Genomic DNA, 27662 nt, shown 5'->3' with positions numbered 1-27662 from the left:
TTTCATATCCCTTTATCCCTTTATCCCTTTATGTTTGTCACAGTAAGAATTCGGTGCGGGTGCGGGTGCGGGGGCGGATACTCTCCCAGATATATTCTTCCAGATATACTCTTCCAGTCGGTGCACTTATATACCTAGTTATGCCATCTCCCCTTGATTAATATTTTTTTTGGCTGTTGATTAATAATTAGCATTGCTATCGTCATACAATTTCACTTAAGCTCGTTGATTACAACAACAGGTTAATTATAACGTAAAATATAACAAGGCCAAGCTCACCAATATGACTGCCTCGTTAGCATTTATGACGGAATCAAGGCTAAAATGGTGAAATGACTTATTGTAAATATATTACTGGCATGCTGTCTAGATTGTAGCAATGATTTCTTCCTGTCTTGTCTAACTTTGGTATCATATATCTCCCTACCTCTGCCAGTACTATCCAGATATCCAGATATCCAGATATCCAGATATCCAAATATCCAAATATCCAGATATATTTATAGATATATTTGTCTACATGGGTATCCGCCTGATTTCCTCGGCGGTCCAATACTTCCTCATGTTCTCAGCACCCAGCGTCGCAACCTCTTGATCGAGATGGGTCCAAAGTATGGTTCCCCATTTCTCCATTTGTGCTTTTAGCGTTCCCATGTCTAGATCCTGCTCGCCGTCGCGACAACTCCTAAGGTACTTGCGCATACCCTCCATGCCGTCGTGAATCTCGCGGTGTTGCCGCAACAGCTCTGCTGCATTCTTACCACCTTTCCCGTCATTTCGGAACTCGGGCATCCGCCGAGCTAGTATAGGGAATATGTATGTCTCCTCGATGTTGTGGTGCACTTCGAGCTGGGCTACGAACGCCAATCCTTCGCTAATGATAGACCGTCCACTTCGCGACGACGATTTGTTTTTGCTACCGTTCCCCGCGCAGGCCGCCGTCCATAACGTATTCCACGCCGTACGGAAATGGGCGTGGAATAGATCCATATGTTCGGCTAGACGATTGTAGGCACGGAACTCAGCTCCCTTGAGAGGCGGAAGTTTATTCTCGTCCCTTTCCTGCTTCGTCTCCTCATCCTGCCTTTCTTTCGGGATCGTGGCGGCGTCCTTGGAGCTGCTGCTAGGGGCTGCTAAGGGGTCGCTCGGCGAAGACGTGTCGGTAGACGACATATTGGTGGCGATGAGACGGATGCGATGCACGAGGTTATTTCGTGAAAGAGATATCGGCCGAGAACGAATCCTGATTAGAGATTGATGATGATGATGATGATGATGATGATGATGATGATTTCCGACGAGACAGAGTCTAGCAAAAGCACTTGTTATACGTCGTAAAGTCATAGGCGGTTGGTTCGCTTCGTTACTTAAATCACATCGTCACGGGTTGTTTATATACCAGGTACCTCGATATATATACATACATCATATGGAATCACAACATCATTGGAACTTAGTGGCTGTCTCGTATCGAATAAGTCAGCGATTAGAAAGAAGACGTACTGAGATAATTATCTTTAGTAAGACGCTTAGTGGTGCAAAATCAAGTGGGATGTTTCCCCTTTTAAGCTTAGCTCGGACTAGTTTTTTTAGTACTTTAGGTACATAATCCCTTACTTACCTGGGTACCTACCTAGCTGCCTAGGTAGGTAGGTACTTACTATCGATATGCATTTTTAAAATATATCATATGATCATGTGACATTTACTCTGACCATATACCAGTTTGAGACTACATGAGGCTGTTGGCATTGTAGCAAAGTATCACGATATTAAATGTACCGAGTTGCCAAGTAGTATTCAAATACGCTGTATGGCAATAAACAAAGTCAATTCTCTAGTCATAACTACATGACTATCGTAGGTGATCCTCCAGTGACTTTACTAGGCCCATACCGAGGCTTTTTTTAATCATTAAATGTCAAACCTAACCATATGCGGTGGGTACAAACGCGAGAGAGGAAAATAATAAAATCCCATGCCCGAGCAGATGTCTAAGTGCGGACTGCGCCACTTAGTACACCACCTGTAAACTGTGTACCACCAGCCTGTCTTTGACCAGTCCCACCCGTCCTCGGGCCCCCGCGTCCCCCCCGTTGTCCCCCACCCCGGCCGCCTCGCTGGTTCTGTCCGCCTCTCCTGTCGAAGGCGTTGGCTGTACCCTGTGTCCGTTGCTCGAGCGTGCGTTCGTTAGTCTCGATGAGCTGCGCCGCCTTATCCGACAGCGTGAGCGCTAAACTCTGAAGGCGAGACAGCTCTACGCCCTTTCGGAAGATGACCGTTGATGTGACCTGGTCGAGTGCAGCAGCTAGCTCTTCGTGACTGATCATCTTGCTAACAATGGCCGAGACCTTGCGGTCCTCAAGCTCGAACATAGAAGAGAGGGCAGAGATAGCAAGAGTGTCATAGTAGGGAGCATAAGTGAAGAGGTATGTTCGTAGACCCTCTTCTTGGATTTGCTTCGATAGCATGGTCTTGATCTCTTCCGTGTTTGGCATTAAGTCCCATATCTTGATGCTGTGGATGAAGTTGATCGACTTCTTCCATTCGCCAGCAGCCAAAGCACGAGATGCTTGCATGACGTGGTCGCGGGTGTTCTCGGGAGGTCCGGTGAAGATTTGCCGCTCATGATACTCTAACATACGTCGGTAGGTCTTGCTGATAACTCGCTTCTTGATATCTGGCGAGGAGCCGGTTTGAGCGAGGAGTGGAATCTCTAGGAGCATGCTGCAAGTTAGGTAGACACACTCCAGGAGCTCGAGGTTTATGTGCATGTGGAAGGGCAGTTGTCTCTGTTTTTCTAGTCTCTCCTGCTCGGGAGAGACCTGAGCGAAACGCTGGATCATAACGCCCTGAGCTAGCAATTCCTTCTGTCGGCCGCTACCGCAGATTTCCTGCAACGTGTTCTGCGCCTCATACACCAGACCTTTACGGAAAGCGCACAGCCCAACTTGCACTAGGGTTCGGTTGTAGAGTATCTGCGTTTGGACGTCAAAACTGCCAATTGTTTCCTGCAAGTGGGACATAAGCATCATGTCTCGAGCCTTGTAATACTCGTCATGCAGAGCGAGGAAGTATATCTGGCACAGCATCGCACGTGCTCGAATGATACCCTCGCTGTTAACAAACAAGTAATTGCAGAGGACGTTGAGGAGATTAGTAGCATCCGAAATGCTTCCTCTAGGCGTGATAGTAGATTCGACATCTGCGGGCACAGGCTTCCAAGCATTCTCGTCGAGAATCTTGACGACCTGCGCTGGTTTGAAATAAACATGCTCCAATCTTCGCATCACAATGCGGTTTAGACTGTCCTGTGGTGTCTGCAAAGACGTGTCCTTAGAGAGGGTTTCGTAGTACAATAGGCCGCGGAAAATAACATTGTACAAGGAGCCCTCGTCGGTTAGTCGTTCGATATATTCCGAAGTATGAGGATCAATATTTTGTAGTGAACGTGTGAGCTCGTCGTCAAGCCGCTCAACATACGACACAACACTTCCGGGGATTTTAATATACTTCTCTCCCGGTTGCAGCGTGGGTGGCTTCTCGTCGTCATCCCATTCCTCGGCGTTCTCGATCACAATATACTCCCGGTTTGACCCGAGCACTTCGAATAAGGTTGAGATTTCCTTCTCGGCAGATTTCCAGTGTTCCAATGGCATGGATGCTGTACCACCAGAGCCAAGATCAAACCTTGCGGAAACAATAGTTAGAAGGACCTTGATTTGCTGGTATGGAGTAGCGGCAACTTCGAGAAGCTTCTCCATGATTTTGATCTGCTCGATCCGGTCTGTATTCTTCTTACCACGAGACTCCAAGATTGCGCGTAGGTGCTTGAAGATGCTTTCAGGTGTGAACAGAAGCGTCTTGCCACCCTTTCCGACGGTAGCAAAGCCTTCCTGGTCTTCTTCGACTTCGTCGGCGTATACGTCCGCCTTAGCCTTCTTAGGCTTCGGAACAGGTGTTTCCTCCTCTTCATCTGAAGCGAGGAAATCAAGAGGATCTTCTCTGTACGCATCGACCTGGGTTTGATAATCTTGTTTGAGCTTCTTGATCTTTTGCTTGACGGCATTGAGACCACGGGCGCTCGTGGCGTTCATCTTCTTAGGCGTGACCTTCTGCTTTGAAATCGTCTCGTTCATCGCATCTTCCAATTCGACTATGGCCTTTATGTAGAGCTTCGGTGTCCTTCCGCGCTCGGAAATCTTGGCGGCTTGTCTGTTGAGCTTGTCGAATTCTAAATAGAAGTCGTTAACAAGTATAAACTTGATCAGTGTCTCAATCAACTAAGCTTACCGACGGATACGGCACCCCAATCACTAATCTTTTGACGCTTCTCTATGGTGTCAATTATAGATTCAAGCTCGGCGAACTGCTTGTCTTTTGCGCTCTTGAGGGTTTTGGGAGCGTCATCGTCGCTTTCTTCACTCTCGGAATCATCACCACGTAAGAAACGAGCAGCACCGGATTTTTTGCCACCCTCCTCATCGCTGCTAGATTCTTCTTCGGAATCATCTTCATCTTCATCCTCATCCTCATCCTCCTCTTCAGATTCTTCCTCCTTCGCTTCCTCTTCCTCTTCCTCGGAGTAGAGCTCCTCTTCTTCGGAGCTGCTCTCGGACGAGCTATCGTCGCCACTGCGGAAGAATCGAGACATTTTGTCGGGTGTTTCTCTATTCCTTTTTAAGTGAGTGGGGGACGGATGAATGGGATGCTTTGTGACAACGCGACAATATGTCAATGCAACAAAGTAGGAGTTGCGCGCGTATGCCTGGGAGAAGGCAAAAAGTTGAATGTGGAGGGGCAAAGGCAAATTAAAAAAGGTGCACACAGTTTTTTGGAAATCACAACGAATTTTTGGTGCATGTGGGGTCGGAGGGGTGGGTGAGCCGACTTCAGCAGGCAGCCTGCTAGCTTATCAGCTTATCGAACTCTCCTGATTTTGTGGCCCGTGCCCTACTGCTATCTTATGTCCCTTAGGTAAGCAAGGGGATAATTGTTAATAGGTACCTATGTCTATGTACCTTATACTATGACACTAGAGCATGCAATTTCCAAAGTTATTAGGTGGAATTACCTAGGTACCTAGGTAGATCATGCATAGGTTTGTACCTAACGTATGTGACTCGCTGGTACATGTGTTGACCTAAAGTCCTAAGCTCATTACATAAAACTCTCCAAAATGGGTCAGGCCTGAATGACTCCTTTACTTAATATGGAGCGATCTGGATACTATGAAGATACGAAGAGACCAATCTTGAGGAAGAGAACATTGAAGTTAGTAGGTCAGCAATATGCACCTATGTACACAACTCTCTCCAATGTCCAAAAAAGATCTAGTTTTTGATAAACGTGGTTGAGTACAGCCTCGTCATACTTAACCTACGTAGTTCCTTAAGATAGCCACATAAATAACATAGTACAATGAGATATCAAGCACAATGGAACTTCCATATCAATGTCTTTTAGGCGGTATTGTGTATGTTGGATATCTACGTAAGCATGAACCCACCGTAACGCCACTATGCCGTTGACCAAACGCCGCTATAATGCCGAAACACTAGAAAACCCTGTAGCCCGGCCCGGTGATGTCGACTGTTTTTTTATAAAAATATCAACCTCTATTAATCAAGTGGAGGGAGCTCTATTGAGCAAGATCCAACCAGTCGGGGTGATCTTTAGCACGCCAAGGTTTGATGCCTTTAGGGTTGGCATCGCGACTCTTCTTAGCTTGATCAAAGACCCTCTTGCTCTCCTCGCTGTTGTAAAGGGTATTGAAGTCTTTAATCTGAGTGCTTGCGGTGACGACTGACTTAACGAAACACTCATAGACTTCCTCAGCTACCATGTGTCAGCATACCCAAGTGCAAAAAGAGACAAATACAAGAAAGAAACTAATACAGTACCAGTAGAGTTGTTCGGGATAGCCTCGAGCATGCGCTGGATAGTTGTTCTCAGTTCCCGGCACTGTTTTCCGCCATGTGTCAGTAATACGATGATATGGAAGTATGGAGTATGGGCATTGGCCATTCCTAGTCCAAAAGGTAGGCAAACATTAGAATTTTTTTTTCGCACCTTGATGTGTAGGAGATTCAGCTGCTTCATACTTAGTTCCAGCTGCTCCTCGTCTGGCATTTCTCCTTCTTCCTTACTCCGTCCTGAACCACCAACGCTAGACTTCTTCAACTGACTTCCGACCGCAGCCATTATTTAACCAAACTCCAAAGCATAAGATCAGCAATTCGATTTCTAGATCTTACAACAATAAGCCGGTCAGAACATAAAGCGATTTAGGAATAAGATATAATACCCTCCGAAGTTACGATGGAATACTTGAAGATGGACGGCGATAATCGGCAGCGGGTCGTCAATCCTGGGTTAGAGTTCCAGCCACCGGGACAGACTGGAAACAAGTGGCAGGTACCACCGGCTCAAGCTCAAGCTCAAGCTCAAGTTCAGCCTCAGCCGCCTCAGCCGGAGATGGGCCGAACCTTCCCTGCGCAGATTCAATTGGAAGTGGCCCGTGCACAGAAGAAAGCGCGTACCCACTTGACGCGTAAATGTGGCTACCCATTGCCTCTCAAGCCTCTGCAACCTCTGCAGCCTCACATAGCTCAGGTAAGCAAAGTGCCCGATTTCCTTTTCCCCACCCACCAACCAATTCTTTTCTTCCGCCCCGATCCTCGTCCCCAATTCAACTCTTCCCACTGTCCTACCGCAGCATTCTCCGCGTCAACCTCAGCAAACTCACACGGTGACCAGCAGCCGTATCCGACAACCCACCCCACCGAGAAACCCGAGGCACAGCTTAAGTTTGGAGATAGCCTCACCTACATACCCTCTTCTACTATTCCCTCCCTCTTTTATACTCCACCTTCAACCCCTAGCCGTTCACCCCCAACCGCCAACATTTCGTTCCAACAGCCCCCCCACCACCGTGCGGTCGCCCCGGGCGTCGTCGTCAACGGTAACTCGAGCGCCTTAAACACCCCGCGCCCGGGCCCGACGACAACCCCAGCGACCCCGGTGAATATGCCGAACAACGATCCCGCTCCTTCCGGAGCTCTTCGATCGCCCCCCGAAGGCATATTTTCCAGCTTCGAGGACCTTATCGGTTCCATCCAGCGCGTGGCAAAGGATCAGGGTTTCGGGATCGTGAAGCTTCGGGCCAGCAACTATCGCGACCACAAGCCTACGCGATATGATTTGGTGTGTGACCGCGGCGGCGTCAAGTACAACAGCACTGCCAAGAAGCGTAACCCGAGCACGAGGAAGGTTGATTGCCCTTGGAGGGCGAAAGCTGTGTGCGAGGTTCAGCTCGGCAATCAGTGGCGTTTCCAGGTTCAGTGTGATCAGCACAACCACGAGCCCCGAGTTCATAGCAGCAATCCGGGCCAGGAGAACACACCGACCGCCCAGAGTATACGAAGCCTAACGAATAAGATGGATCGTATGAGCCACGAGATGACACAAGCTTTCGATCGCATCGAGCAGCGCCTAGACGGCATCGAGAAGAGAATCGAGACTATGGAGTCGCGCATGGGTGCGGTGGAAGCGCGCATGTCTAGCATGGAGACCCGAGGAACTGGTATGGATGTGCCCATGGATAACATGGAGATGGGAGAGCCTATGCTAGATGGCACTGTCATGTAGCAACATACGGCGGTCTCGATTTATTAGCCACACCACAAGACACTTCGACAGAAATAACCTGCCAATGGCTTCCGCTGTAGTCATTCCTCAATTGGCAACTAACCCTCTCCAGCCATCTTCGTCATATCGACATAAGTCACAATGAGAGGTTGGCTCTCAACACCTGTTTATCCCCCATGTCCCCCCATGTCCATAATAAGCTACTTAGACATGGCGGTTCCCCCCTTTTTTATTGCGACGGATAGAGGACCAGGCAGAAGCGAAGTTTATTACACTGGCGTTCATCGGGCAGGGCTTAATTATGCGTGTATTCTTTTTCACTGCGATTCGACGCGTTTCGATGGCGCTTTGACTACGACAACAAGGAAAAAAAGCGGATCTGGTTTCTATCATGACTTCTCAGGCGTATGGCAAGTGAGCGATGCTGCTAATTCCTATTTTTCGGGGTGGCTTTACATAGGTCCGGTAAATGCGAAATAAGGCAAGGGGGTTCGTGAACTCTTCTCCATTCAGGGATGCTTGGTAGTGGCAGTTTTATTCGACACTTGCGCCAGATTCGGATTCGAATTCAGATTCGATTGCCTTCAGAGGCTATTTCACATCGGGTGGCAAAAACGAGGGTCCAAACATCGTGGGCACTTAGGTTAGGTATTCACAGATTTTACCGCATTCCGGCGGTTGCTACTTAAATAGCATAAATAGTACTTCTATAGCCATACCAATATGTATATGTTTACACAGCTGTGTTTAGTGTTGCAAAAAGACAAATATCTGTCCGGGAGGTTCTTCCTATGCAATGCTTATTAAATGCTCTTAACGCCTTGACTAATAAATAAGATGTACAAATCACCAGTATATTATGTTACTTCGACTTGATATTTAATACGGTGGGTATGGCACAATAGTTTTCAATAAGGCAACAAATTGGGTACCATATTATTTGCTTATGTAAATCCCGAAATTACTGGCTTCTTTTCCGATTGGCTAGCTATAAGAATTTGATTCCCGAATTGGAAAGACAGTATGCTTAACTCGTGTATATGTTTGTACTGTATTACGTACCACGTGGTTTTATGTTGTTACTTCTTCACGCTTTCATTTTTATACATGCCTTTTAGCTAACTTAATAGTCTATGAAAATAATGTTAGTTTTATACTACTCCTACCATCGGCTGGACATTGTAAGATCAGTAGATATCTTGTTTGATTTTTACAACTTATATTAAACCTCTTTAGGAATTGTAGAAGTGACAGTCTAACCCGAGTTATCTCTAATAGCAAGTCCGCATCAGAGTTAATCTACCTAGCAAGATGTTTAAAGAAAAGGTTTATGAGCTACGAACACTTTGGAATTACTAGTCGGACGCAAACAAGTATATAACTTACTTTAACAAGTAACTTCGTCGTACTATGGTTATTGCTATGTTTTAGTCCCGTTAAATGCATAATACATAATACATAGTCATTCCATTATGGGTACGCTAACATCCGGAAGGATTGACATGCTGGTCACCCGTCACGGTAAGTGGACTTTTTACCGGGTTTACAGACTCCATACAGTATCGACTGATAATATTTATTAGTAAACATGGAACAGACAAGCTAGCTAACCTACTTAGTGTAAGTACATAAAAGATATCGTTATAATGTCTCCACTACAAGCCCATTAGCCTTTTCCTACATAATGTGTAAGTGGCCCAAGTAATTGGGATTACAAGTTACAAACATTTCACGCGGAGGGTCAACTCCAGTTAGGGCTACATCTTTACCGGCAAGCATTCCGAAGCCCGGCTCGGTATAATGGTATTAAGCAATCCGATGCTGCGGCTTGGTGCTGAGGATGAGGCAAACTGATAATTCCCATATTGATGGTTTTAGTTACAGGCATCCCTTGTCGTATCTTGTTACATACGTGTGGATGTTCATTTCTCGGGTTAGGTATGTATATGTAATGGTCTTTGACTAGTGTAGGCACAGTGACATACAAGCAGGGTGAGGGTCACACTATTTAGACCCTTGGAGGCCCGCTAAAGGAGAGGCATTACCCCAGCTTCTTGAGCTTTAAACAACCCTTGTTTAACACATAGGTCAATGCGTAGAGAATTTTCTGTTGCGTGATGTCTGGATGGCCATACTATTTCGTGAGGGGGTCTCACTCCGCTACCGCTGCTTTCACGTTATGTATGTGTTGTGGTAAGACTAATAAGGAATCGAGCACGTTTAGTCGAGACTATTAGCCTTTTCTATGTAATATAATAGAGGGTTCAGAATCGGCCACATAGATAAAGAAGCCAAGTCGAGTATGTATAGAGCTATATGCTCTTAAAGGTCAAAGCTACTACATATACGAAACCTGGCTTATCTATCTACTAGGGTCCTGCTTCGGAGTATTGGTTCATCATAAAAGGTCCCCTGTCTGTCGGACACCTGGTAATACATACGTACCATACCGCTGGTGCTATAGGCCATTGCGACGGGATCAACAGGTGAAAATGGCTACAGTTTGCAAACTTATCTAAACCTGGAACACAATCTTTTCAGCCATCAATTCTGTTTCGCCTTTCAATGATCGATGAATCGTGCCGTTCTATATTCCATCCAAAGGAGTCATTCGTTTCCTCCGTTCATCCGAATGACTTTAGGACGCTATTATGCCCTTCATCTTCCCCATCGAGACCCAAGATCAAAGGGCCATCATAGTCTGCGGCGTTGTGTTTAGCCTCCTAGCGGTGGTATCTGTTGCCCTGCGCGTCTTGGCCAGGCACAGGGCGAATAGGGTGCTCGACTTGAGTGACTTTTTTGTTATTGCAGCTTGCGTATGTTGCCAAAGCTTTGTTCTTGCCAAGCGACTTGGCCAAGAGACATTTGATCATTACTGATGCTGTACTCTAGGTTTTTGCTGTCCTCTATCAAGGCGTGTCTATCTCATGTTCGTATTAGTTCCCAGTGAAGATAGTCTAGGATTGAGAGTTAACGCTTTATACTTGATAGCCGTTCTTATAGGTGGAGTAGGTTATCACACCGATGAAATAAAGAACAGGTTTGGCGTCGAGTCCGGAGCAGAGATATTCCTCCAGGTATGTTTCTCGGCACCATCCACAATGGCTTGCAGTCGATGTGATTTACTAACTCTTGCGGTGGGACGTAGCATACAGTTGCCAACCAGCTACTATGGGCAATTAGCCTCTGTCTTTGCAGAGTTTCAATTCTCATATTATCTACGAGAATCTTCCTGGTACAGAGTTTTATCGTAACCGCCAGAATTACTTACGTTCTTGTCTTCGGATGGTATGTACCTGCCGCATGCCGCATTCTATCAATCATGTATCATATTGCAATACAACTACTAACGGTCCGTAATAAAGGGGGTTAACTGCCATTCTCACCGCATTTCTCCTGTGTAGACCCTTCACCTATAATTGGGATAAATCGATCGAGGGAGGAGTCTGTGGAGACCCGACGGTACCATGGACTGTAACAGGAGTCCTCAACATGATAACTGACCTGATAATTCTTCTCATGCCGATGCCTTATCTGCTAAGGCTTGAGGTATCATGGGAGAAACGACTTCGGCTAGCAGCAATCTTTGGCATATTAGTGTTGTGAGTATTAGTATCGGACTTTCCCATTATGCGCTCCCCCTAATAAATATTGCTTGTAGGCCCTGCATTGTTAGCATCGTCCGTATAGCCGAGATGGTCAAAATGGACTTCAGCGATTTCACATTCACTTCTCCGCATACCATTTTGCTTAGCTCGCTTGAGCCCTGTCTCGGCGTGGTGGCAGCGTGTGCAATGACTATGCGTCCCCTTTTCGGCGGTCGATACTCACCTGACGGAACAGCAAATTTCAGTACTCCGCCTACTGCACCCCTACCGAAGAAAAACAGCAACCGTCGATTCCAACCGCTCACCGAAAACACATCAGAAACACGCCTACGTCCCGAAGAAGTCGGATATCAGGCATCGATAGCGAAATCTCCAGAGCCACTCATGGGTTTCGGCGGCTTAGGTGAGATCGGTCTTGAGATGGGGGCAATTTCGATAAGGCATGAATGGATTGTAAAGGAGGAGCCTCGCCCGAGGAGTTCAGATACGGAAAAGGACAAGAGTCTAAGATGATATGATCACGTAACCCAAATACTATGATACCCCTTTTTGCAAGATACCTTCTATTAAATCGCTTTAAAGGTGGATTACTGTTGGATACAGTATTGCCGAGGTCTCCCTGAAGACTCGAGAATAGAACAACAATTCAAATTAATGTTTATTACAGGCGTATTACAGGCGGCAACTACATCTAGACCAATGTCCAAATATCGACCAGTCCGAATGTACGCACTTGGTTTGAGGTCGCTATTATCTGCCTCAGATGAATACTACTATAATTTATCGATATAATTCGGATATACTTTCACATATTAGCAAAAAGATACTTCATTCCTTCCCATACCTCGATACCAGTTGGAAGGATTTGATTGGCGGGTAACGTGAATCCGTTTCGGCCAGTATCACGGAGTTCGATGGCCCACCTTGGGTTCAGGTTAGTAATTTAGGTACACGCTCAGACGGGATTCTACCCTATATAACAGGTAGCTTGACTTACCCAAACTCGGCCTTGTTGACGTCAGTCACATAATCGTTGCTACCGCCGGCGGCGGCATAGAGCGTAGAGCAGATGGGACCGGTAGTGAATTGAGTCCCGTAGGGCTTCGCGATAGCGGAAGCAGTATCTTTAGCCAGCGAGTCTTGCTTGGCCTGGTTTGAAGCCGCTGCTGAGCATGAGTAACCATACGGCCTGCAAAGTTCACGTCAGCTCCCAGAATTACAATAGGGCTGCAGGTATCTAAACCCAGTAAGGAGGATTGATCGAAGCTATACTGACGTCAGGATATATTGTCCGTAGCTGTGCCAATCGATGTACAGCTTAATGCCGTTCTTTTTCGCTAGTTGGTCACTCAAGGCTATGAAGAGATAAGTCAGATGCCTTCAGGTTGACATAAATGTAGAATCTTACTTCGGATACCAGTGTTCTCTGGCGTATCGCCTGCTGCAACGCCGCGGTACCTATAACTCAATTAATATATATGCCCTTTCACTTATGATATCCTTCATTTCGTGGGCAACAATTAGGCTCGGAGAGCCATCTTGTAGGATTCTTAAGGCAAACTTTATATTCGACTAGGTACTCACGTTTCTAGAACATGATCAGCAAACGATGCATTTGATTCATGGGAGAATCAAAACGAGCAGGGAAAAGAGGGGAGGGGGATGAGATTGACTCACCCGACCCGGGGCTCGTAGAAGACCCCTCTCCATCCCATTTATAAGGCCAGTTCCGGTTGACATCCGTGCCAACGGCAGAGGTGCCGGATCGAGTCTGGCGATTCTTCCGCCACAACCGGTTCGTAGTTTGTGTGTAAAGGAAACCTAGTATAAATTAGTATACATTAGTATAAATGAGCTAATATTTAAGATGATCAGAAAATTTACCGTCGGGGTTGACGATAGGCAAGATATAGAAGTCGTAACTATCGAGAAAGCCCTTGACCGTCGTGTCATTGTTGTAGTTAGCAACAAGTTGGTACGTGAGATATTCGACTGTCTAATATCAAATGTTAGTAACATATAGCTAACTCGGCGGAGATTTTGGACATATAGTCACCTTCGAGGAAATCCATTCGCGAGCGTGGACATTGCCATGGAAATAGACAGCGGGTTTCGAGTCCTTGCCGCCGCTTCCCCAGAGGTGAATGCCCTGAATATCGCGGCCCTCAAATGATTTCCCGGCCGTTATAAGCTCCGAGTTAGAGGAGAAAGATGACTGTATATCTTTCAAAAACGTCAAGTGGTCATTATAAGCATGGTACGCATTGAACCACGAAAGGCTCGGAAGAGCAGCCGCGCTCAGTCCTAGGTACCATTGGAATCAGCCCGCGTACTTATAATTCTCTTTCAATCAATCCAACGTACCGGGATACTCAGCAAACTCCCCTTCGAGCGCTATGTCGACTCCGAGATCATCAGTCAACACCTCGGAGGTGAGATTCAACCCCTCGAACGCCGAAAGATTCTCAGGCGGCACTGCGATATCGAAATGCTCCTCCTCTACATGACCATGGTTGTGGGTAAGGTCAATAGCCTCCAGAGATTCTAATTGGGCTTCGAAAGCTGCAATATTATCCCCTGGTGCCACGCGAAAGATCTTATAGCCGTCATATATAACTTTACCCCGCCTGTCCAGTCGCAAGGCGGCGGTCAAGGGCGCGGCCAACAAAAGAGGTTGGAGGAATTTCATGATGAACAATTACGAGTTAAGGGGCGCAACCTTTCGATAAAATTTTGGAGGGTGAACCGGACAGTACACTTTATATTTCAAGCTTTCGTAATAGCAGCTCTTCGTAATGACGCCCTGAAGTCTACAGTGACAGCATTACAATGGATGAGCTTTGCATCTGCCCGATCGGGCAGGTCGTACCTCGCATGGGCGACGTAGATCTAGAACGATAAACTTTAGCCTAGCTCGTATGAGCAATGGATGTGCACGCTTGGCAGTTAGTTATAGAAGGTCGTAAGATCATTTGCGCAAGAAATACGGGAAACGAAGAGAATCCCAAGCAGGGAATGTCCCTCGAGTTGCGTCCAGCCAATTTAGCCAGCCGAAGCATAGCACCAGAGGGTCGAGTAGACCAGCTTCTTCAATCTCAAATCTCAAACTATTGGCTAGAAGTCTGATGGTGTTGTTTATCAGGCTTCACGCCAAGCCACATATATGACTTCGTTCTCATTAACCGTTGCATGCATTGCATGATGGACCCGAACTTCCTCATCTGAGATCTCTTAGCACTTCTGTTCCCCACATGAAGATGAGGTTACCACTATCCCTACCTTTTTTATTAAGGATCCATTTAGATAGATAGCTTCCTTAAAGATATCACGTCATGGAGGCGTGCAAAAAGAGACCTGCTACATAACGTGTAATGAGAGAATAATATCACGTAATTATATTATGGCTAACCTACCTACCTAATCCAGGGGTTGGCGCCGTAGCCCGTTAGCATTATACACCTTCGTTGTTTAGTATTTCAATCCGACATAATGTGATGCCGTAACAACTTGACCTTTACATGACCACCATCGAGTCATATTGTTATCCCACGTACGCAGGTACGCAGATACGCATGCATGTAATTCTCCGCCACATAAGCTGAGAAACACATATAGCTTATGTATGGCTATGTACCCTTATTAGAAAGCTCTTGTCTAGATAGGATGGTAAAAAGCTTTACTCGATATAAGCCTGGCTGGTATGTTTCAACTTAGGAGATAACCATATATTAAAGAAGCACTTGCTACAATATAGTTATGTGGAGATTAGGTTTGTAGTTTCACGGTTGCGTAATAACACACTCTATGCCATAGCTTACCATCGTAGTATATGTAGGTAGGTTCTCGCCCAAAAGTATGTGCAGCTTCTTTGATGTAATACAATCCTTACCTTAGGTCAAATATGCAAGATACTAGGTGCATCCATTGATAGCTCATCGTGGGGTGAATTGCGTTAATAGAGAATCTTATATCTTAGAATATCATGATTGTATACTTGACATGGTGACGTTACACTTAATAGTAGGTTCATAGACCCATAAGACTTGGTTGCTCTAGATTAGTTCTCTCATATAAATTTGGTACAGTTGAATTGAGCCTTAACGAATTGTATACACAAGCTAGAACCTCAAAGATAAAGATGAACTAGTATATATGGAATGGCTGCCTCGTTTGCTATCATGTATGTCAACGAGTTTGATGATAATAACTTTCTTAAAACCGTAAACATATGGGGCATTATAAGTAGGTACCTAACGTTACCTATAACAAAATATTAGGATAAGTTCTAGATACCTAGGTAGGTTTTTGTTCTGGCTTGTGTCTATCTACCTCCCACGTAGTAGTCGTACATAGGTAGTTACCGCCTTATTAAAGCACATATTAGTTACTTCAAGGCAACACGAATATAACTATCCTCTTACTGGGGACAAATATGTTTGACAGGATTTAATGGATATTGGTAACTCGACGAAGACTTGGCGGCCAGGTATATAACGTGAAAGACATGGCGTTTAAGGACTCGCAATAACGGGATCGTGAATACTATGGCTATTATTGGTAGAGAGGGGTGGAATCAATTCGAATACGATACTCATATATGCCTGAGATTGATCTCTCCTTCTATGAACATAGGTCCTGGAGTCGTTATCGGGCTCACCTTCTAACGTACCGGGCAGACGCGTCTCTGGTTAATCCCGCAAGTAAGATTCATTCCTCTCTATCAGATAGGCTCTATCATCAAGTTGCTTCCCACCACGTTGGATGTTGTCATCGTAATCTCAAGCATCTTCGTCTCGGTTGATGGTATCTTAGGGGAGCTTGACATTGAGTTCGATGGCTCCGTTGGAACCGGGTTCTTTTTCTTTGCCTAGGGAGCATCCCTTACCCTGGCGCAAATCAGAGATCTCATCGATGCTCTTGGCAATCGCAACTAGGCTACCTGTGGATCTATTCCCGCTCACTCTGTGTGTAGCAATTGGATTTGGATTTGCATATAATGGCATTGGAAAGTAAAGCGCTATTTTCCTGGTGATATAATATGAATCGGGAGGTGGACGATAAGGTATATAAATACATGGAGAAATACATGGGAAGGGGAATGATTGATAGTTGTATTAGGGGTATGGATTTGATACATCTTAGGTCCCTGAGGAAGACATTTCTAAGAAGAGCGATATTATCATTTTAGTAATATGACCGTAGAACGCCGTCCTAAGTAATGTATGAAGTACCCAGGTAGGTATGCAGCGTTAAGTCGAAATCAGCATTGGTTTAGGATATTTATCTGGTTGGACAAGGTCGAGTTGTTTCGCAGGGTATTTGAGGTAATCCTGATATACATATTTACAACCACGGAATATATCCCTACCCTGCTATGAGTGCATGGGCAGCTCATTCATTCGTACGAGAAGCTACCTTAGGTACATGTAAGTAAATACTATAAATATAAATTGACCAATAACAATGTTATGCTATTAGAATATTGTTTACCTCTTACCTATAAGAAACAACCGATTGAAACTTTCGAGATTAGAAAAGGAAGTATAAACGATTATTGATCCCGGTGACGATCATTGTATCTGTGTCAGGCTTTGTTTCATTGATTCAGCTTAACCCCGAGGCGAGAGGCGAGGGTACCGTATGTATAGTCTGACAGCATATGTACATTGTTCCTTTCTGTGACCCTGCATAAACCTCCTACCAATGTTTAAACATGCAATGCCGCCACCGATATCTTGACCCAAGCTTCGTGGCGCTAAGAGAAACGTGAGCTCGCCAAAGGCTCGTAGGGAGTCGCTATGAAACTTGACAGAACCCCCTCATTTTAAAATAGGGAGTTGGTTATTATCTCCTTGATGAGGTTCTCTCTTTGCGACGCCGACAGGTTCGGGTGTAATAGTAAGCTCACGATGCCGCATTTAGTATTTATAATCGCTTTGTGCCCGGCGACTCTACACGATGTTGTTACCCTCACCATCTGTCATAACATCGTCAGGTCTTGGGCAGGTTCTTAACATTCACTCTTTATCTCTTTTATATTCGTCACTCATTCCTGCTGCGCGGGCTTTTTCATTCTTACTATACTATCGTTCGAGCTCTCGAACGTATATTTGCGGGAACTGTTCTGTTCTTATTTCAAGGAAACAAGATTGAAGAGCCGTTATCAAACTCCCGTGTTGGGACTGTCAGTAACAATGTATTCATTCATCTTCGCCTTTCTCAGCTTGCAATCGTGCGTGGTTGCGTCGCCTATCGCGTCTCTAGGCTTGCTTCGAAAGACGGTGACGGAACTCGACCAGGCGGCATTTGAAGAGGCGCAGCAGCCGGATAACACGGCGACGAGGGCCTTTTCAGGAACGCAGATACGGGTAAGACAGCTCTGGATGATAAACAGCGCCTTTTCTTCTTCTTTTTTTCTTTTTTAACGAGATATATATTATAGACCTCTGATGGGCGATGCTTGTTCGTTGACGAGCTGTCTGGAGATTTTCGGGCAAACCTCACTCCGATACAAGTGGCCGAATGTGACACCACAGACGGCCAGGGATGGGACGTTATTACCGCGGGAAAGCATAACAATGCTGAGAATTCGATGCTTATTGTTAGCACCTTGGTTAGTACTTCATCTTACATCTTGCTCGAGATACTACTTTAGATATATATATATATTGATAAGTCTCAAGACGAATGCCTGTTTCAACTTCGATCCGCGACGTGCGGGTGGCAACCAAGTCATTCTTTTTAGCTGCGGTGGACGGGCAGACGGTGGCGGCGAAGTTACAGACTCCCAGCTCTTCCCTTTCAACGGCAGCAATGGACCTCTCACGTTCTCACCTCAGAATGACCTACAGTCGTGCTTCACCGTCAAGGGTAACGTCATCGACGTAGCCCCCTGTGTCGCTGGGAGTTCCGACCAACAATTTACATTTGGCAATGCACCAGCAGCTGTTAGTAGCGCATCGAGCGGAACAGATGTCTCATCCACGCCAACTATCCCTCAGGTGACTGCTACATCTACCGCCACTGCTACTACCGTACAGAATCCGAGTCAGGGGTCGACAACATCTGTCTCGGATGCTACCGGAGCAATTCCTAATCCTACTGAGGCTGTACCCGTATCTCGTGCCGGTGGTGTGTTACAACCCACCGCGGTAGCCGAGTCTCATCAGCGGGACGGCACAGCGACGCGTGCTTTCACTTCCGTCAGCATAAAGGCACCAAACGGCCAATGTCTCTTCATCGACCCAACTGCTGGTGACTTTCGTGAGAACCTCATCCCGGTCTCGTTAGTGCAGTGTGGTGGGACGCCCAACGAAAAGTTCGACATCATCACGGCTGGGAAACACAACAACGCCCAAGATTCGGCTTTAATAGTGAGCAGCTTGGTAAGTTAAACCGGTTTCGCTATTAATAATCGTTAGTTAATTCTGACATCGCTCTAGACGAACGGTTGCATTAGCTTCGATGGACGACGCCCAGCCGGCGATACAGTAACGATTTTCTCGTGCGGAGGGCGAGCAGCTGGAGGTACGTAACTGTTCCTCTCTCTTGACGCTACAGAGCGTTCTGATGCTAATACTGTACTAGAGGGCGAGACGAACAATGGCCAGCTGGTGCCATTTACGGGGGAGACAAATTTCGTCTTCGCGCCAGAGAGCGAACGAAATGCAACATGCATCGTGCCGGGCAGCGGTAGGCTTGATTCTGCCCCTTGTGCCGGCGATGGCTCTCAAGTCTTTACTATTCTAGCGTAGGGGATGTTTCTGGCAACAAAACTATCGACATTTCATGCAGTGGGAAATGATTGACATGGACCCCTTTCCTAATTAATTTAATTCATCAATCAATACTACCTGATTAATTCGATATGTTTAACCGTACTCCTTGTATTGTGTGAAAGCTTTGAATTCGCCGGTTTCAATGTCGAGGGAGATACTTACATATCGCTATAGTACTATGTCTACTATGTATTGCGATACAGATTAACACACCCATTACCAGCGACGGACCGTTTCAAACAGACTTTCTTTGACTAGCCACTCCTCCAGGGTCAGCATTTGAGGATGATCCTTGCGTCGAGCTATAGAATCTGCCTTATAGCCATCGCTGGCGAACCATCCAATCATCAGGGCCATCTCGGTGACCATGTATGTCAGCACGCTCCCGAGAAACCAGTAGCTCACCGGTACGGGGGCTCCCGTCGCCTTGGTGAATGAGGCATTAAGCTGCTCCCATGATAACTCGTCGCCTGCGAGGCCAACGGCCCTCCGGTTCCAGCGCTCGGGGTCAGCAAACGCCTTGGCAGCAAAGACGCCAATATCCGACGTGGCGATCCATTGCATACGTTTATTTCCCAAATGATTATGTAGCGCGGTCATGAAAACCCTGGTTGGAAACCCGGGTGCTAGATTATCCATGAAAGCTACCGGACGTAGGATCGTCCAACCCATACTTGCGCCCGGTTTTCCCGGGCCGGTGGCGTTTCGAAGATGCTGCTCGATACGATACTTGCTCTGGAAGTGAGGTATGGGGGTCGGATTGTCCCACGATGCTTCGTCTCCGCCACGCTCTACGCTGCTGTAAACGAAATGTCTGATACCGGCCTTGATAGACTCGTCAATGAGAGCCTTGCCTTGTGCAACTTCACCCTCGAGGGTCACCCCCTTTCCCATAGAGATCTGGACAGAGTAGACACCCCATATAGGTTGGGGATATATCTTTCGAGCTTCGTAGAATAAGCTGGGGACGTTACCAAGATTACCCTGCACGAGTTTGATCGAGGGTGATTTCTGGGCAAGAGTCTTGGCACTGATGCTGTTGACGTCGCGTGTGACGGCGAGAATGGTGAATTTGCTAGGGTCCCGGTCGAGAAGTGCAGTTATCACAGCACCACCCTGCTTTCCTGTAGCACCTGTAATGAGAAGGACTTTTGACATGCTGGGCTATTGGCTGGATCTAATCGATGATGCGTCAGTTGTGCGGCAGTTGTGCGGAGGAGGTCAGCAGCCACAGCATGCGATGCGACTATTTAGATCGTCAAATAGAGGAGTCGCGTTCACATACGTCGGCATATCAGAGTTTAGTCTGACCAACCCCCCTTTCGGTGTATGCACCTTGGTAGGGGGTATGATGCCGCGTCAAACCTTTCGGCGCCCGAAGCTGTCAGCGTCCGTTTCAAACCTACGCGGAACGCTTCGTGGCATAAAGCACGACGCAGCCTTCTTTGGGGACTTGCGGAAATTTTCAAGGATTTATTTAGGTCCCTCCCGTCCGATGTCCTGCATGCCCTGCCAGTCTCGCTTGATGAACAAAACCGTTGTCCACCACCTTATGGGCGGCAGCAACTTACCACCTAGACTTCTACTACGCTAGAAGAATACACCTTTTCGGTCGTCATTATGGACGAGGCCCAGACTCGGCGGCGCAACACGGTTAATGCGCTACTAGATGGCTACGGGAGCCTCTCGGTTCCGCAGCTTCTCATGTCAACAACGCCTGACTTTTACCATCAGGTATTACCAGAAAGCTTAGGCATGATGCCCCGAAATAGGGAGGCGTTCGCCCAACACGCCGCCGGCATCTTCAACGTATTCGACGAATTCAGAATGGTCCCGAAGTCAATCGTCGATGACGGACCAGGAAACATGGCGGTAGTCCACGCACGAATGCAGGGAATACTAAAGGGGGGAGCTGGCGAGTGGATAAACGAATGCGTAATGATGATCCAGCTATCCCCCGACGGCACTCGTGTTTCTAGGGTGACAGAGTTTGTGGATAGCGCAAAGGCTTTAGAGATGGCCCGGAAACACGCACCGGATAACTTTGACGTGAACTACTCAAAGCTAGACGGCGGTATGAGGACGGAGAAAGGGGACAGGAACGAAACGACGAGCTCTAAATCGATGACACTGCTATTTGGGTTGGGACTAGCACAGGTTATCATGGTAATCATTTTGTTGTATCTGGGTCGGAGGGCCATCTTTTGAGTTTCTAATGGGAGTTTGAGTCGACTTTATTTCTAGGTTCTCATAATAACAATATTTGCTACACATTTAAGACTTATCCATGCACCTAAATTCGCATTGCCGAAATTACGTATAAGTTTAGATTAGGTGTAATGAGTGATTTACCCCTTACCCCTTATACTGTGAGAAGCGTATTATGAGGACTGTGTATAGATAGGTACTAGTACCTTGGTGATCGCTATGCAAAAGCTACAGATTTTACATTTAATTATTATTAAGGACTACAAAACGGAACTACGTGTCGAATATTAACCGAATAGTTTTAACCAAATTTTAACAAACTTAACAATTCTCGATTGCCTCTCCGCTCAAGCTTTCGTGGCCGAGAAACGGCCATTTTAAATAACATGTGATACAAAGGCGGAAATAGGGGCTAAAAGAAGGTGTAGGAGAAGCGTCTACGTAAGTAAATTTCTAAGTTATACGACCATGTACCGGGACCAACAATCCAGACAAGACGACAAGACAACCCATTCCTAGACGTTATGGGACTGAAGAGTACCCGCGCCCTTGCCCATATTTTAATGTAGTTTCAACAACTCGAAGAGAGCCAGCGATCCAGCAACGACGGGCGTGATGAGGCGCACGGTGTTGAATTTGATCCATTTCCGAGCGTAACTCTCGGCCTGCTTGGGGTCAACCTTGCCCTTAGGCTCACGTAGGGCGTCGATTTTCTGGTTGATAGGTTGCATGTTGATCGCGGAATGGACAACGGTGATGAGATGGCACAGCGCTGATACTGCGTACGGTCGCCAGTCACCAAGTCTACCATCCGGCCCCTGCGAAGAGGCTACCCATGATGTATAGGCGTAGCCAAAGATGCCGAGCGTGCTAATCGGCCTAAAGAATTGATTTCCCACAACCCAAAATACGGGCCACTGCCGACCAAGCAATCGCGCGCGGGCTGCATGCTCGGGCGACGATGGCGGCGGGAAGTCGACTAGCAAAGCGGGAACACCCATGAATGACTGCGTGATGGCATTTCCTATACGAGTGTCAGGACGGTTAGCACTAATATAATTGCCTGACTTGTGATTCATTCTAGGTATACTGACCGAAGAGGATAAAGGAAAACGCAACAGTAGTTCCAAGAACGGCCTCGGGGGGTACAGCCATATTAGTTGATAATGGCGGCTTTATTTCTAATTATATCTTATTTATTGATTGTAATGACCACGAAAAGGATGCTCACGACTTGATCGACTTGATCGACTTGATCGACTTGATCGACTTGATTCTTAGAACAAGACTTTGAATCATCCCTCGTCGAATCTAATATAGATTTATTTATTGTAATGCTTTACGTCGTTGTCCGTGCCGAGGCTCTACAGTCGTCAGTATCTGCTCGTTAAGCGGGACATGGTAAGACGGAGCTTGTCGTTTGTCATTCGATCCGATGAATCCGCCCGGTCTCAGGTGGCTTAGGTGGTATGATATCGAAACACCTTTTAGACAAGTTGGATCTACGGGTCAGATATTGGGGAAGCTTTTTAAGGGATCATTAGTCGAAGGTATTTGTGTGCTTAAAGGCTAGCAAAAAACATGCATGTTATAGTTGAAGCGTAAAACGCCTATAAAGGGATCCCAGATAATGGCGGGGGGTTACAATGCTTACCGTTGCACAAGGTTTGTTTGATCAGTACCGACAAACGTTATAAACTCTTACAAGTACCTTATGTAACGTTGGGACACCGAAGCTTGCGTTAGGCGACACGTCAATTTCTGACGGCATACGGTACTACCGCCATGCCGCCGGCGCCGGATTACGAATTATAACCCGTAACCTTTACTCGACCGAGATAACATCGGACATAGTAGTTACCGTGGCTCCGTCTACACTCCTATGCTCTTATCTCAAAGGCCGACAGACGGAATTTATAACCACATTGCTGGCTTTAATCTTCAATGCAAGTAAATGGACTTATTATACCTAATGTATATTCCGCATGAAATTGTTGCGCTGTATGTAAAGCCTTCCACCCCTTTTCTCCCCCCTTTTTAATAGCTTTACAGGTGTTAGCAGTTAAGGCTATCATTTTTTAGTTTCTAGTTTTTATCAAGTAAACTTCTATAAATCATTTGCCTAAAAAAATGATGCGATAGTTTTATAAAAAGTAATAAGTCAAGATGAAATAGTAAACTTGGGTTTCAACATTAAGCAAGTTTAATACATATAAGTTAGATAGATTCAATGTTATGTAACGACCGTAAACCCAGCCGTCTAAATCCAACCCTCGATGATACACGCCCGCCATTCTTCTCTCATGCAATCTATACCACTTATACATCTTGTAGTTGCATCCTATACAACTTCTATGTTTTGGTTCTTCTTCTCGGCGGCTTTGAGGAACTCTTCCTTTTCTTGCCGATACTTCGCCTCAGACTCGGCCCATAGCCTAAGCGCCTCCTCCTTTCGGGCCTCGCTCCTAGGCTCGAAAGCCATCTGGAAAGAATTCGGCTTGATGATCAGCAGAGAGTTGGATTTGTCGTGAGGAACTGCAATCTCCTGGCCCGTGACCGGATCCTTCTTCGCCTTAAGGTTGAAACACCAGCTGAGTGCGCCGCAAGCCACTATAAGTTCGTCTTGCGTGAGCGACTGTCCGAGACACTGACGCTGCCCCCAACCGAATGACGTCATGCCTTTAATAGTAGGATACGTGGTAAGCGGCTCCTGATACGTCGGCCATCCCGGCTCTAACCAGCGCTCGGGTCGGAAGTTATCCGGGTCAGGATACTTTTCTGGATCTCGAAGGAATGCCCTGCCGACTTTTAGTATTTGATATAATAAGACTATATATATATATAACGGGCTGGGGGGATGTTAATCTCACTTACCAGTCTAACGGAAGTATTCTTGTTCCTTTGGGGAGAAAGTAACCGCGAAATTCATCGTCGGCCTCCATCTCGTGCGCGACGCCTAGCATTAGTGTGTTAGTTGCTTTCTTCTATTCACCCCTACGTTCTACCGCTAACTAACCTGTAGGAACGTTTGGTTTCCATCTCATCGTTTCCTTGATGCAAGCTCGGAGGATTGGAAGCTTAGGCGCGTCGTCGAGAGTTGGTACCCGCCCCTCGCAGGCCTCGTCAACTTCCTTCTGCACGGCCGCTTGCCACTTTGGATGGTGTATCATTGACACTAAGAAGTACGACAAGGGGCCGACTACGGTGAAGATGCCGACGAGAGCCATCATCCCTATAACGCAAGAAGCTTCATAGTCGCCAGAGATATTTGAGCGCTTCTCTCCCCTTTCGAGGTATTGGCTGGTGAAGCAGGCCCTCTGTCGTCCTCGCTCCAGTGCGTCGCGCGTGTTCATCAGGCGTTCCATCCACCACTCCTGCTGTTCGTCGTGTCGCTTTTGTTCGGCGATCTTCCAGGGGTTTATCATCTTGGGTAGATGCCAAAGGGGGGTTATGACGTTCGTGATGGGTCCAGCCGGCGACATCTGGGTTAGAAGGCCCCATGCGCTCTTTGTGCAGGCTTCGCTGAGATCCGTATCGTCCCAAGCTAACTGACACATAATCTTGGATGACATATCCTCCAAGGAGAATTCGAAGTCATCAGGGTTCTCGATCAACCGGGCAAGCCAGCGTTTAGACTCATGGTACATGACACCATAGTAGTGAGCGTTGCTCGCTTCTGTCAGGTACGAATGGGTGAATTTACGTTGCCGAGACCAGTACTCTAACCCACGTCTTATTTAGTAATGACATTTGCTAGTTAATCTGTTGGTCACTTACGGTTCTTTCCCATCAGGGGGAGATACTCCATCGATCCATGCGTGCTCTTCGAATCGAATAGAGACCTTACCATGGGTCTGTCCGAGTTATATTTCGCGCGCTTCACCAAGAGCTCCTCGGCTACCTTCTCTTTCGTGACAATTAAGAATTTTGCCCCGAGCATCTCAGTGAAGTAGAAGCCATCCGTACCGCTATACAGGTCGGCCCATTCCTTGAACTTCAGCCACATATACTGGATCGGAAGATCGTGTATACGACCGATATATGGTATCAAGGTCGGACCGGGTATCTTACGCGGGTGGTTAATCTCTCTGAATAACTTAATCAAGTGGAAGGCTACCACGCCGACGAGGGCGGCGCAGAGGATTGCCGGCGTAAACAGTTGCATGATCAACCACTGGGTAGAGAAAAAAGGTCTTTCGTACGAGTATAGCAGGAATGTAAACTGAAGAAGGGCTGCGGAACGGAGTGACCAGAACACTTCCCGGACAAGACGTATTCGCAGGGCTTTCACACGATTTAAACTATATACCATAGGCACTAAGCGACCCAATGATAGAATCTACTTGTAGTAATTACCCTCGATGGTGTTGAGCGGCGAGGGTCGACCGGCCTCCAAGGGAGATGGTGTGATGTATCGATTCTTAACCGGGTATCCCCTACTCAGGCTTACATCAAAGTATGACCGGGCATCATCTACTATCGTATCCAGTTATGCTTATGAAATTATGCATTTTAAAGTTTACATCCTTCTAGAAATAAGGTACTTCCAGGAATAGCCTCAAGTATTAAAAGTCCGAAACATTCCATACAAAATAGCCAAGGATCTTCAAGGGTCTATTGCCCGATTTTGTCGTGGCAACAATGAGATCGCAGGGCGAACATCGATAGGCCGGAAAGCCACTTGCATATGTCGTAGAATATCGCCCAAAACAGTCAAGTCCGGCCAACAAAGTCCGGACAACCTCCGTTTATATGTAAAATCGAAATGCCAGGTGACGGGGCTAAGCCATGATTATGGCGATGCCGATGCTGCCGATGCTGCCGATGCTGCCGATGCTGCCGCTTCGGTATTATTGTGGAATAGCAATATACCCAATATATCGCGGGCTAAGAGGCTAAAATTTTATTAATAAATCCTTAAATCGATAGACACTGAAGTGAAGTACTTGTGCTCACTAGGATAGTTCCTAGTTTACAGTTCATAGTTCACGCGTAAATAGTTATGATAATAGGTATGAAAAAACCCGCGTGTTTGTGCCTTGCTGCCGAGATTCGAATATCAGTTGCATATGTTGTTGGCTGGAGTGGACCGTCTGTATGCATGCGTATGGCTGAACTATCAGCGCTGCACATCTTCTCGCGTACGGTATACATGTACATAAATTTGTAGGCGCATACGCATACATACATGTATGCACGAGGTGCCGGGCCATAACATCCTGATGGTGTTGAGAAGTCGATAGGGTAGACCAAGCGACGACTGCGATGGTTGATGATCCAATCAAGACTTCGTAGCGTAACTTTAAGGTCGACACGACTCAGCCCATTAATAACATAAAAGACGTTTTATGTTCCATTGCGGTGGGCGCACGTCGTGGAACCAGCCCATCGACGGGTCGACGGGTCGCCACAATGTATGTACCGCCTCCCTTGGCCCGACGATCTGAATAAGACTACCTAGCATGTTGGCTTTTAAACTATAATCAGCTGCACACATGTCGGTCTCAGTTCCATGGTAGTTATCTAATATCTAATATATCCATTAGCGGTATCATGTTTACTTTTATAACTCCTATAAGTAACATGTTTTCTTACGATTAGTGCCGACGGGGCCTTTAACGCGTATACAGACGCGTAGGATATTACCTAGGTAAGCATGTCCGCTGCGGTTATGATTATACTGGTATACGTCGAGGTAAAATGAGCCAATGACGTGTCTAGGCACATTGCGTTTGGGTGGTCAGGAATACACTTCGGGTCCGAAAAGGATCAAGGGTCGGCACTTTGTAGGACACTTCAACCTCCGCGACGACGGTAGACTCTAGGTTAATGGCCGAGTAGCGCGAAAAAAAAAAGCAAGCTGAGGCTTCGTGGTAACACCCGCTGTTCCGGCATGTACAATTGTATGTACAATTTCTCTTCTAGTTTCCATATATTATATTCTTGATAGGGTAGCATCGTCACCGAAAGGACCTGGCCAAGTGGAAGCACTTGACGAAGAGGCACATTGCTCCTTTGATTCGATCACCGCTTATGCGTGCGCCTTTCTGAACTTCACTAGGTCTACGTTCAAGAGCTCAAGAGCAAGAGTCCAAGAGCAAAAGTCCAAGAGTCCAAGAGTCCAAGCCACATATTCACAAGATGGGTTCCCTTAATGATACCGACTGCAGGCCCGTAGGATCTTACCCGCCGTCGGGTATCGATGTCTTAATTGTTGGTACCGGGCTTGCGGGACTAACGGCGTCTATTGAATGCACGCGCAAGGGACACAACGTGCGCATTATTGAGCGCCATGATGATATTAATACCGCAGGTATGTAGCTGGACTTAGACGGGGGGGGGGGGGGGGGGGGGGGGGCGCCCCCGGCCGCGGGGGGCGGGGGGGCCGGCGGGGCAGCACGCGCGGGGGGGGCGGGCC

General features: G+C 46.8%; 11 protein-coding genes across 11 annotated transcripts in view; 4 read left to right on the top strand and 7 right to left on the bottom strand.

Moving 5' to 3' along the window:
• Positions 1 to 439: 439 nt before the first annotated feature.
• F4813DRAFT_370506 (uncharacterized protein) lies at positions 440 to 1292 on the bottom strand. The gene has a single exon (XM_049244535.1). The coding sequence runs from the start codon at positions 1171 to 1173 to the stop codon at positions 517 to 519; it is 657 nt and encodes a 218-aa protein (XP_049096567.1). The 5' UTR covers positions 1174 to 1292; the 3' UTR covers positions 440 to 516.
• Positions 1293 to 1994: 702 nt separating this feature from the next.
• Positions 1995 to 4654, bottom strand: F4813DRAFT_392600 (eukaryotic translation initiation factor 3 subunit C; the record flags this gene model as incomplete). The annotated part of the gene is made up of 2 exons (XM_049247302.1): positions 1995 to 4234; positions 4294 to 4654. The coding sequence occupies 2 exons, from the start codon at positions 4652 to 4654 to the stop codon at positions 1995 to 1997; spliced, it is 2601 nt and encodes an 866-aa protein (XP_049096566.1).
• A 494-nt stretch (positions 4655 to 5148) lies between these two features.
• F4813DRAFT_370501 (uncharacterized protein) lies at positions 5149 to 6510 on the bottom strand. Its single transcript, XM_049244534.1, has 3 exons — positions 6073 to 6510; positions 5904 to 5964; positions 5149 to 5838 (listed from the first exon to the last, which is right to left on the bottom strand). Exons 1-3 carry the CDS (start codon positions 6202 to 6204, stop codon positions 5642 to 5644), a joined length of 390 nt encoding a protein of 129 aa, XP_049096565.1. The 5' UTR covers positions 6205 to 6510; the 3' UTR covers positions 5149 to 5641.
• A 3209-nt stretch (positions 6511 to 9719) lies between these two features.
• On the top strand, positions 9720 to 11917 carry F4813DRAFT_205764 (uncharacterized protein). Its single transcript, XM_049239600.1, has 6 exons — positions 9720 to 10466; positions 10543 to 10579; positions 10642 to 10727; positions 10799 to 10938; positions 11016 to 11252; positions 11312 to 11917. The coding sequence occupies exons 1-6, from the start codon at positions 10302 to 10304 to the stop codon at positions 11769 to 11771; spliced, it is 1125 nt and encodes a 374-aa protein (XP_049096564.1). The 5' UTR covers positions 9720 to 10301; the 3' UTR covers positions 11772 to 11917.
• F4813DRAFT_205742 (uncharacterized protein) lies at positions 11918 to 14057 on the bottom strand. Its single transcript, XM_049239599.1, has 9 exons — positions 13623 to 14057; positions 13315 to 13562; positions 13143 to 13254; positions 12936 to 13079; positions 12843 to 12846; positions 12667 to 12716; positions 12535 to 12613; positions 12256 to 12447; positions 11918 to 12181 (listed from the first exon to the last, which is right to left on the bottom strand). Exons 1-9 carry the CDS (start codon positions 13945 to 13947, stop codon positions 12064 to 12066), a joined length of 1272 nt encoding a protein of 423 aa, XP_049096563.1. The 5' UTR covers positions 13948 to 14057; the 3' UTR covers positions 11918 to 12063.
• A 3305-nt stretch (positions 14058 to 17362) lies between these two features.
• Positions 17363 to 19131, top strand: F4813DRAFT_205714 (uncharacterized protein). The gene is made up of 5 exons (XM_049239598.1): positions 17363 to 17626; positions 17701 to 17871; positions 17942 to 18643; positions 18701 to 18785; positions 18846 to 19131. Exons 1-5 carry the CDS (start codon positions 17453 to 17455, stop codon positions 19010 to 19012), a joined length of 1299 nt encoding a protein of 432 aa, XP_049096562.1. The 5' UTR covers positions 17363 to 17452; the 3' UTR covers positions 19013 to 19131.
• A 4-nt stretch (positions 19132 to 19135) lies between these two features.
• On the bottom strand, positions 19136 to 20342 carry F4813DRAFT_370482 (NAD(P)-binding protein). Its single transcript, XM_049244533.1, has one exon. The coding sequence runs from the start codon at positions 20192 to 20194 to the stop codon at positions 19253 to 19255; it is 942 nt and encodes a 313-aa protein (XP_049096561.1). The 5' UTR covers positions 20195 to 20342; the 3' UTR covers positions 19136 to 19252.
• F4813DRAFT_370481 (uncharacterized protein) lies at positions 20336 to 21349 on the top strand. Its single transcript, XM_049244532.1, has one exon. The coding sequence runs from the start codon at positions 20657 to 20659 to the stop codon at positions 21242 to 21244; it is 588 nt and encodes a 195-aa protein (XP_049096560.1). The 5' UTR covers positions 20336 to 20656; the 3' UTR covers positions 21245 to 21349.
• A 110-nt stretch (positions 21350 to 21459) lies between these two features.
• On the bottom strand, positions 21460 to 22498 carry F4813DRAFT_370480 (uncharacterized protein). Its single transcript, XM_049244531.1, has 2 exons — positions 22339 to 22498; positions 21460 to 22268 (listed from the first exon to the last, which is right to left on the bottom strand). The coding sequence occupies exons 1-2, from the start codon at positions 22397 to 22399 to the stop codon at positions 21805 to 21807; spliced, it is 525 nt and encodes a 174-aa protein (XP_049096559.1). The 5' UTR covers positions 22400 to 22498; the 3' UTR covers positions 21460 to 21804.
• Positions 22499 to 23585: 1087 nt separating this feature from the next.
• On the bottom strand, positions 23586 to 25409 carry F4813DRAFT_392591 (cytochrome P450; the record flags this gene model as incomplete). The annotated part of the gene is made up of 4 exons (XM_049247301.1): positions 23586 to 24042; positions 24119 to 24200; positions 24261 to 24965; positions 25022 to 25409. 4 exons carry the CDS (start codon positions 25407 to 25409, stop codon positions 23586 to 23588), a joined length of 1632 nt encoding a protein of 543 aa, XP_049096558.1.
• Positions 25410 to 27294: 1885 nt separating this feature from the next.
• F4813DRAFT_205317 (FAD/NAD(P)-binding domain-containing protein) overlaps positions 27295 to 27662 on the top strand; it is a 2418-nt gene continuing 2050 nt past the window's right edge. Inside the window, exon 1 of the mRNA XM_049239596.1 lies at positions 27295 to 27557. Coding sequence (XP_049096557.1) covers positions 27386 to 27557 — 172 coding nt within the window. The 5' untranslated portion in view covers positions 27295 to 27385. The remainder of the gene's footprint in view (positions 27558 to 27662) is intronic.

The sequence above is a fragment of the Daldinia decipiens genome (assembly GCF_022478715.1).
Source record: "Daldinia decipiens strain CBS 113046 unplaced genomic scaffold F4813scaffold_36, whole genome shotgun sequence".
Taxonomy (NCBI): Eukaryota; Fungi; Ascomycota; class Sordariomycetes; order Xylariales; family Hypoxylaceae; genus Daldinia; species Daldinia decipiens.
This window is presented reverse-complemented; position numbering and strand designations above follow the sequence as displayed.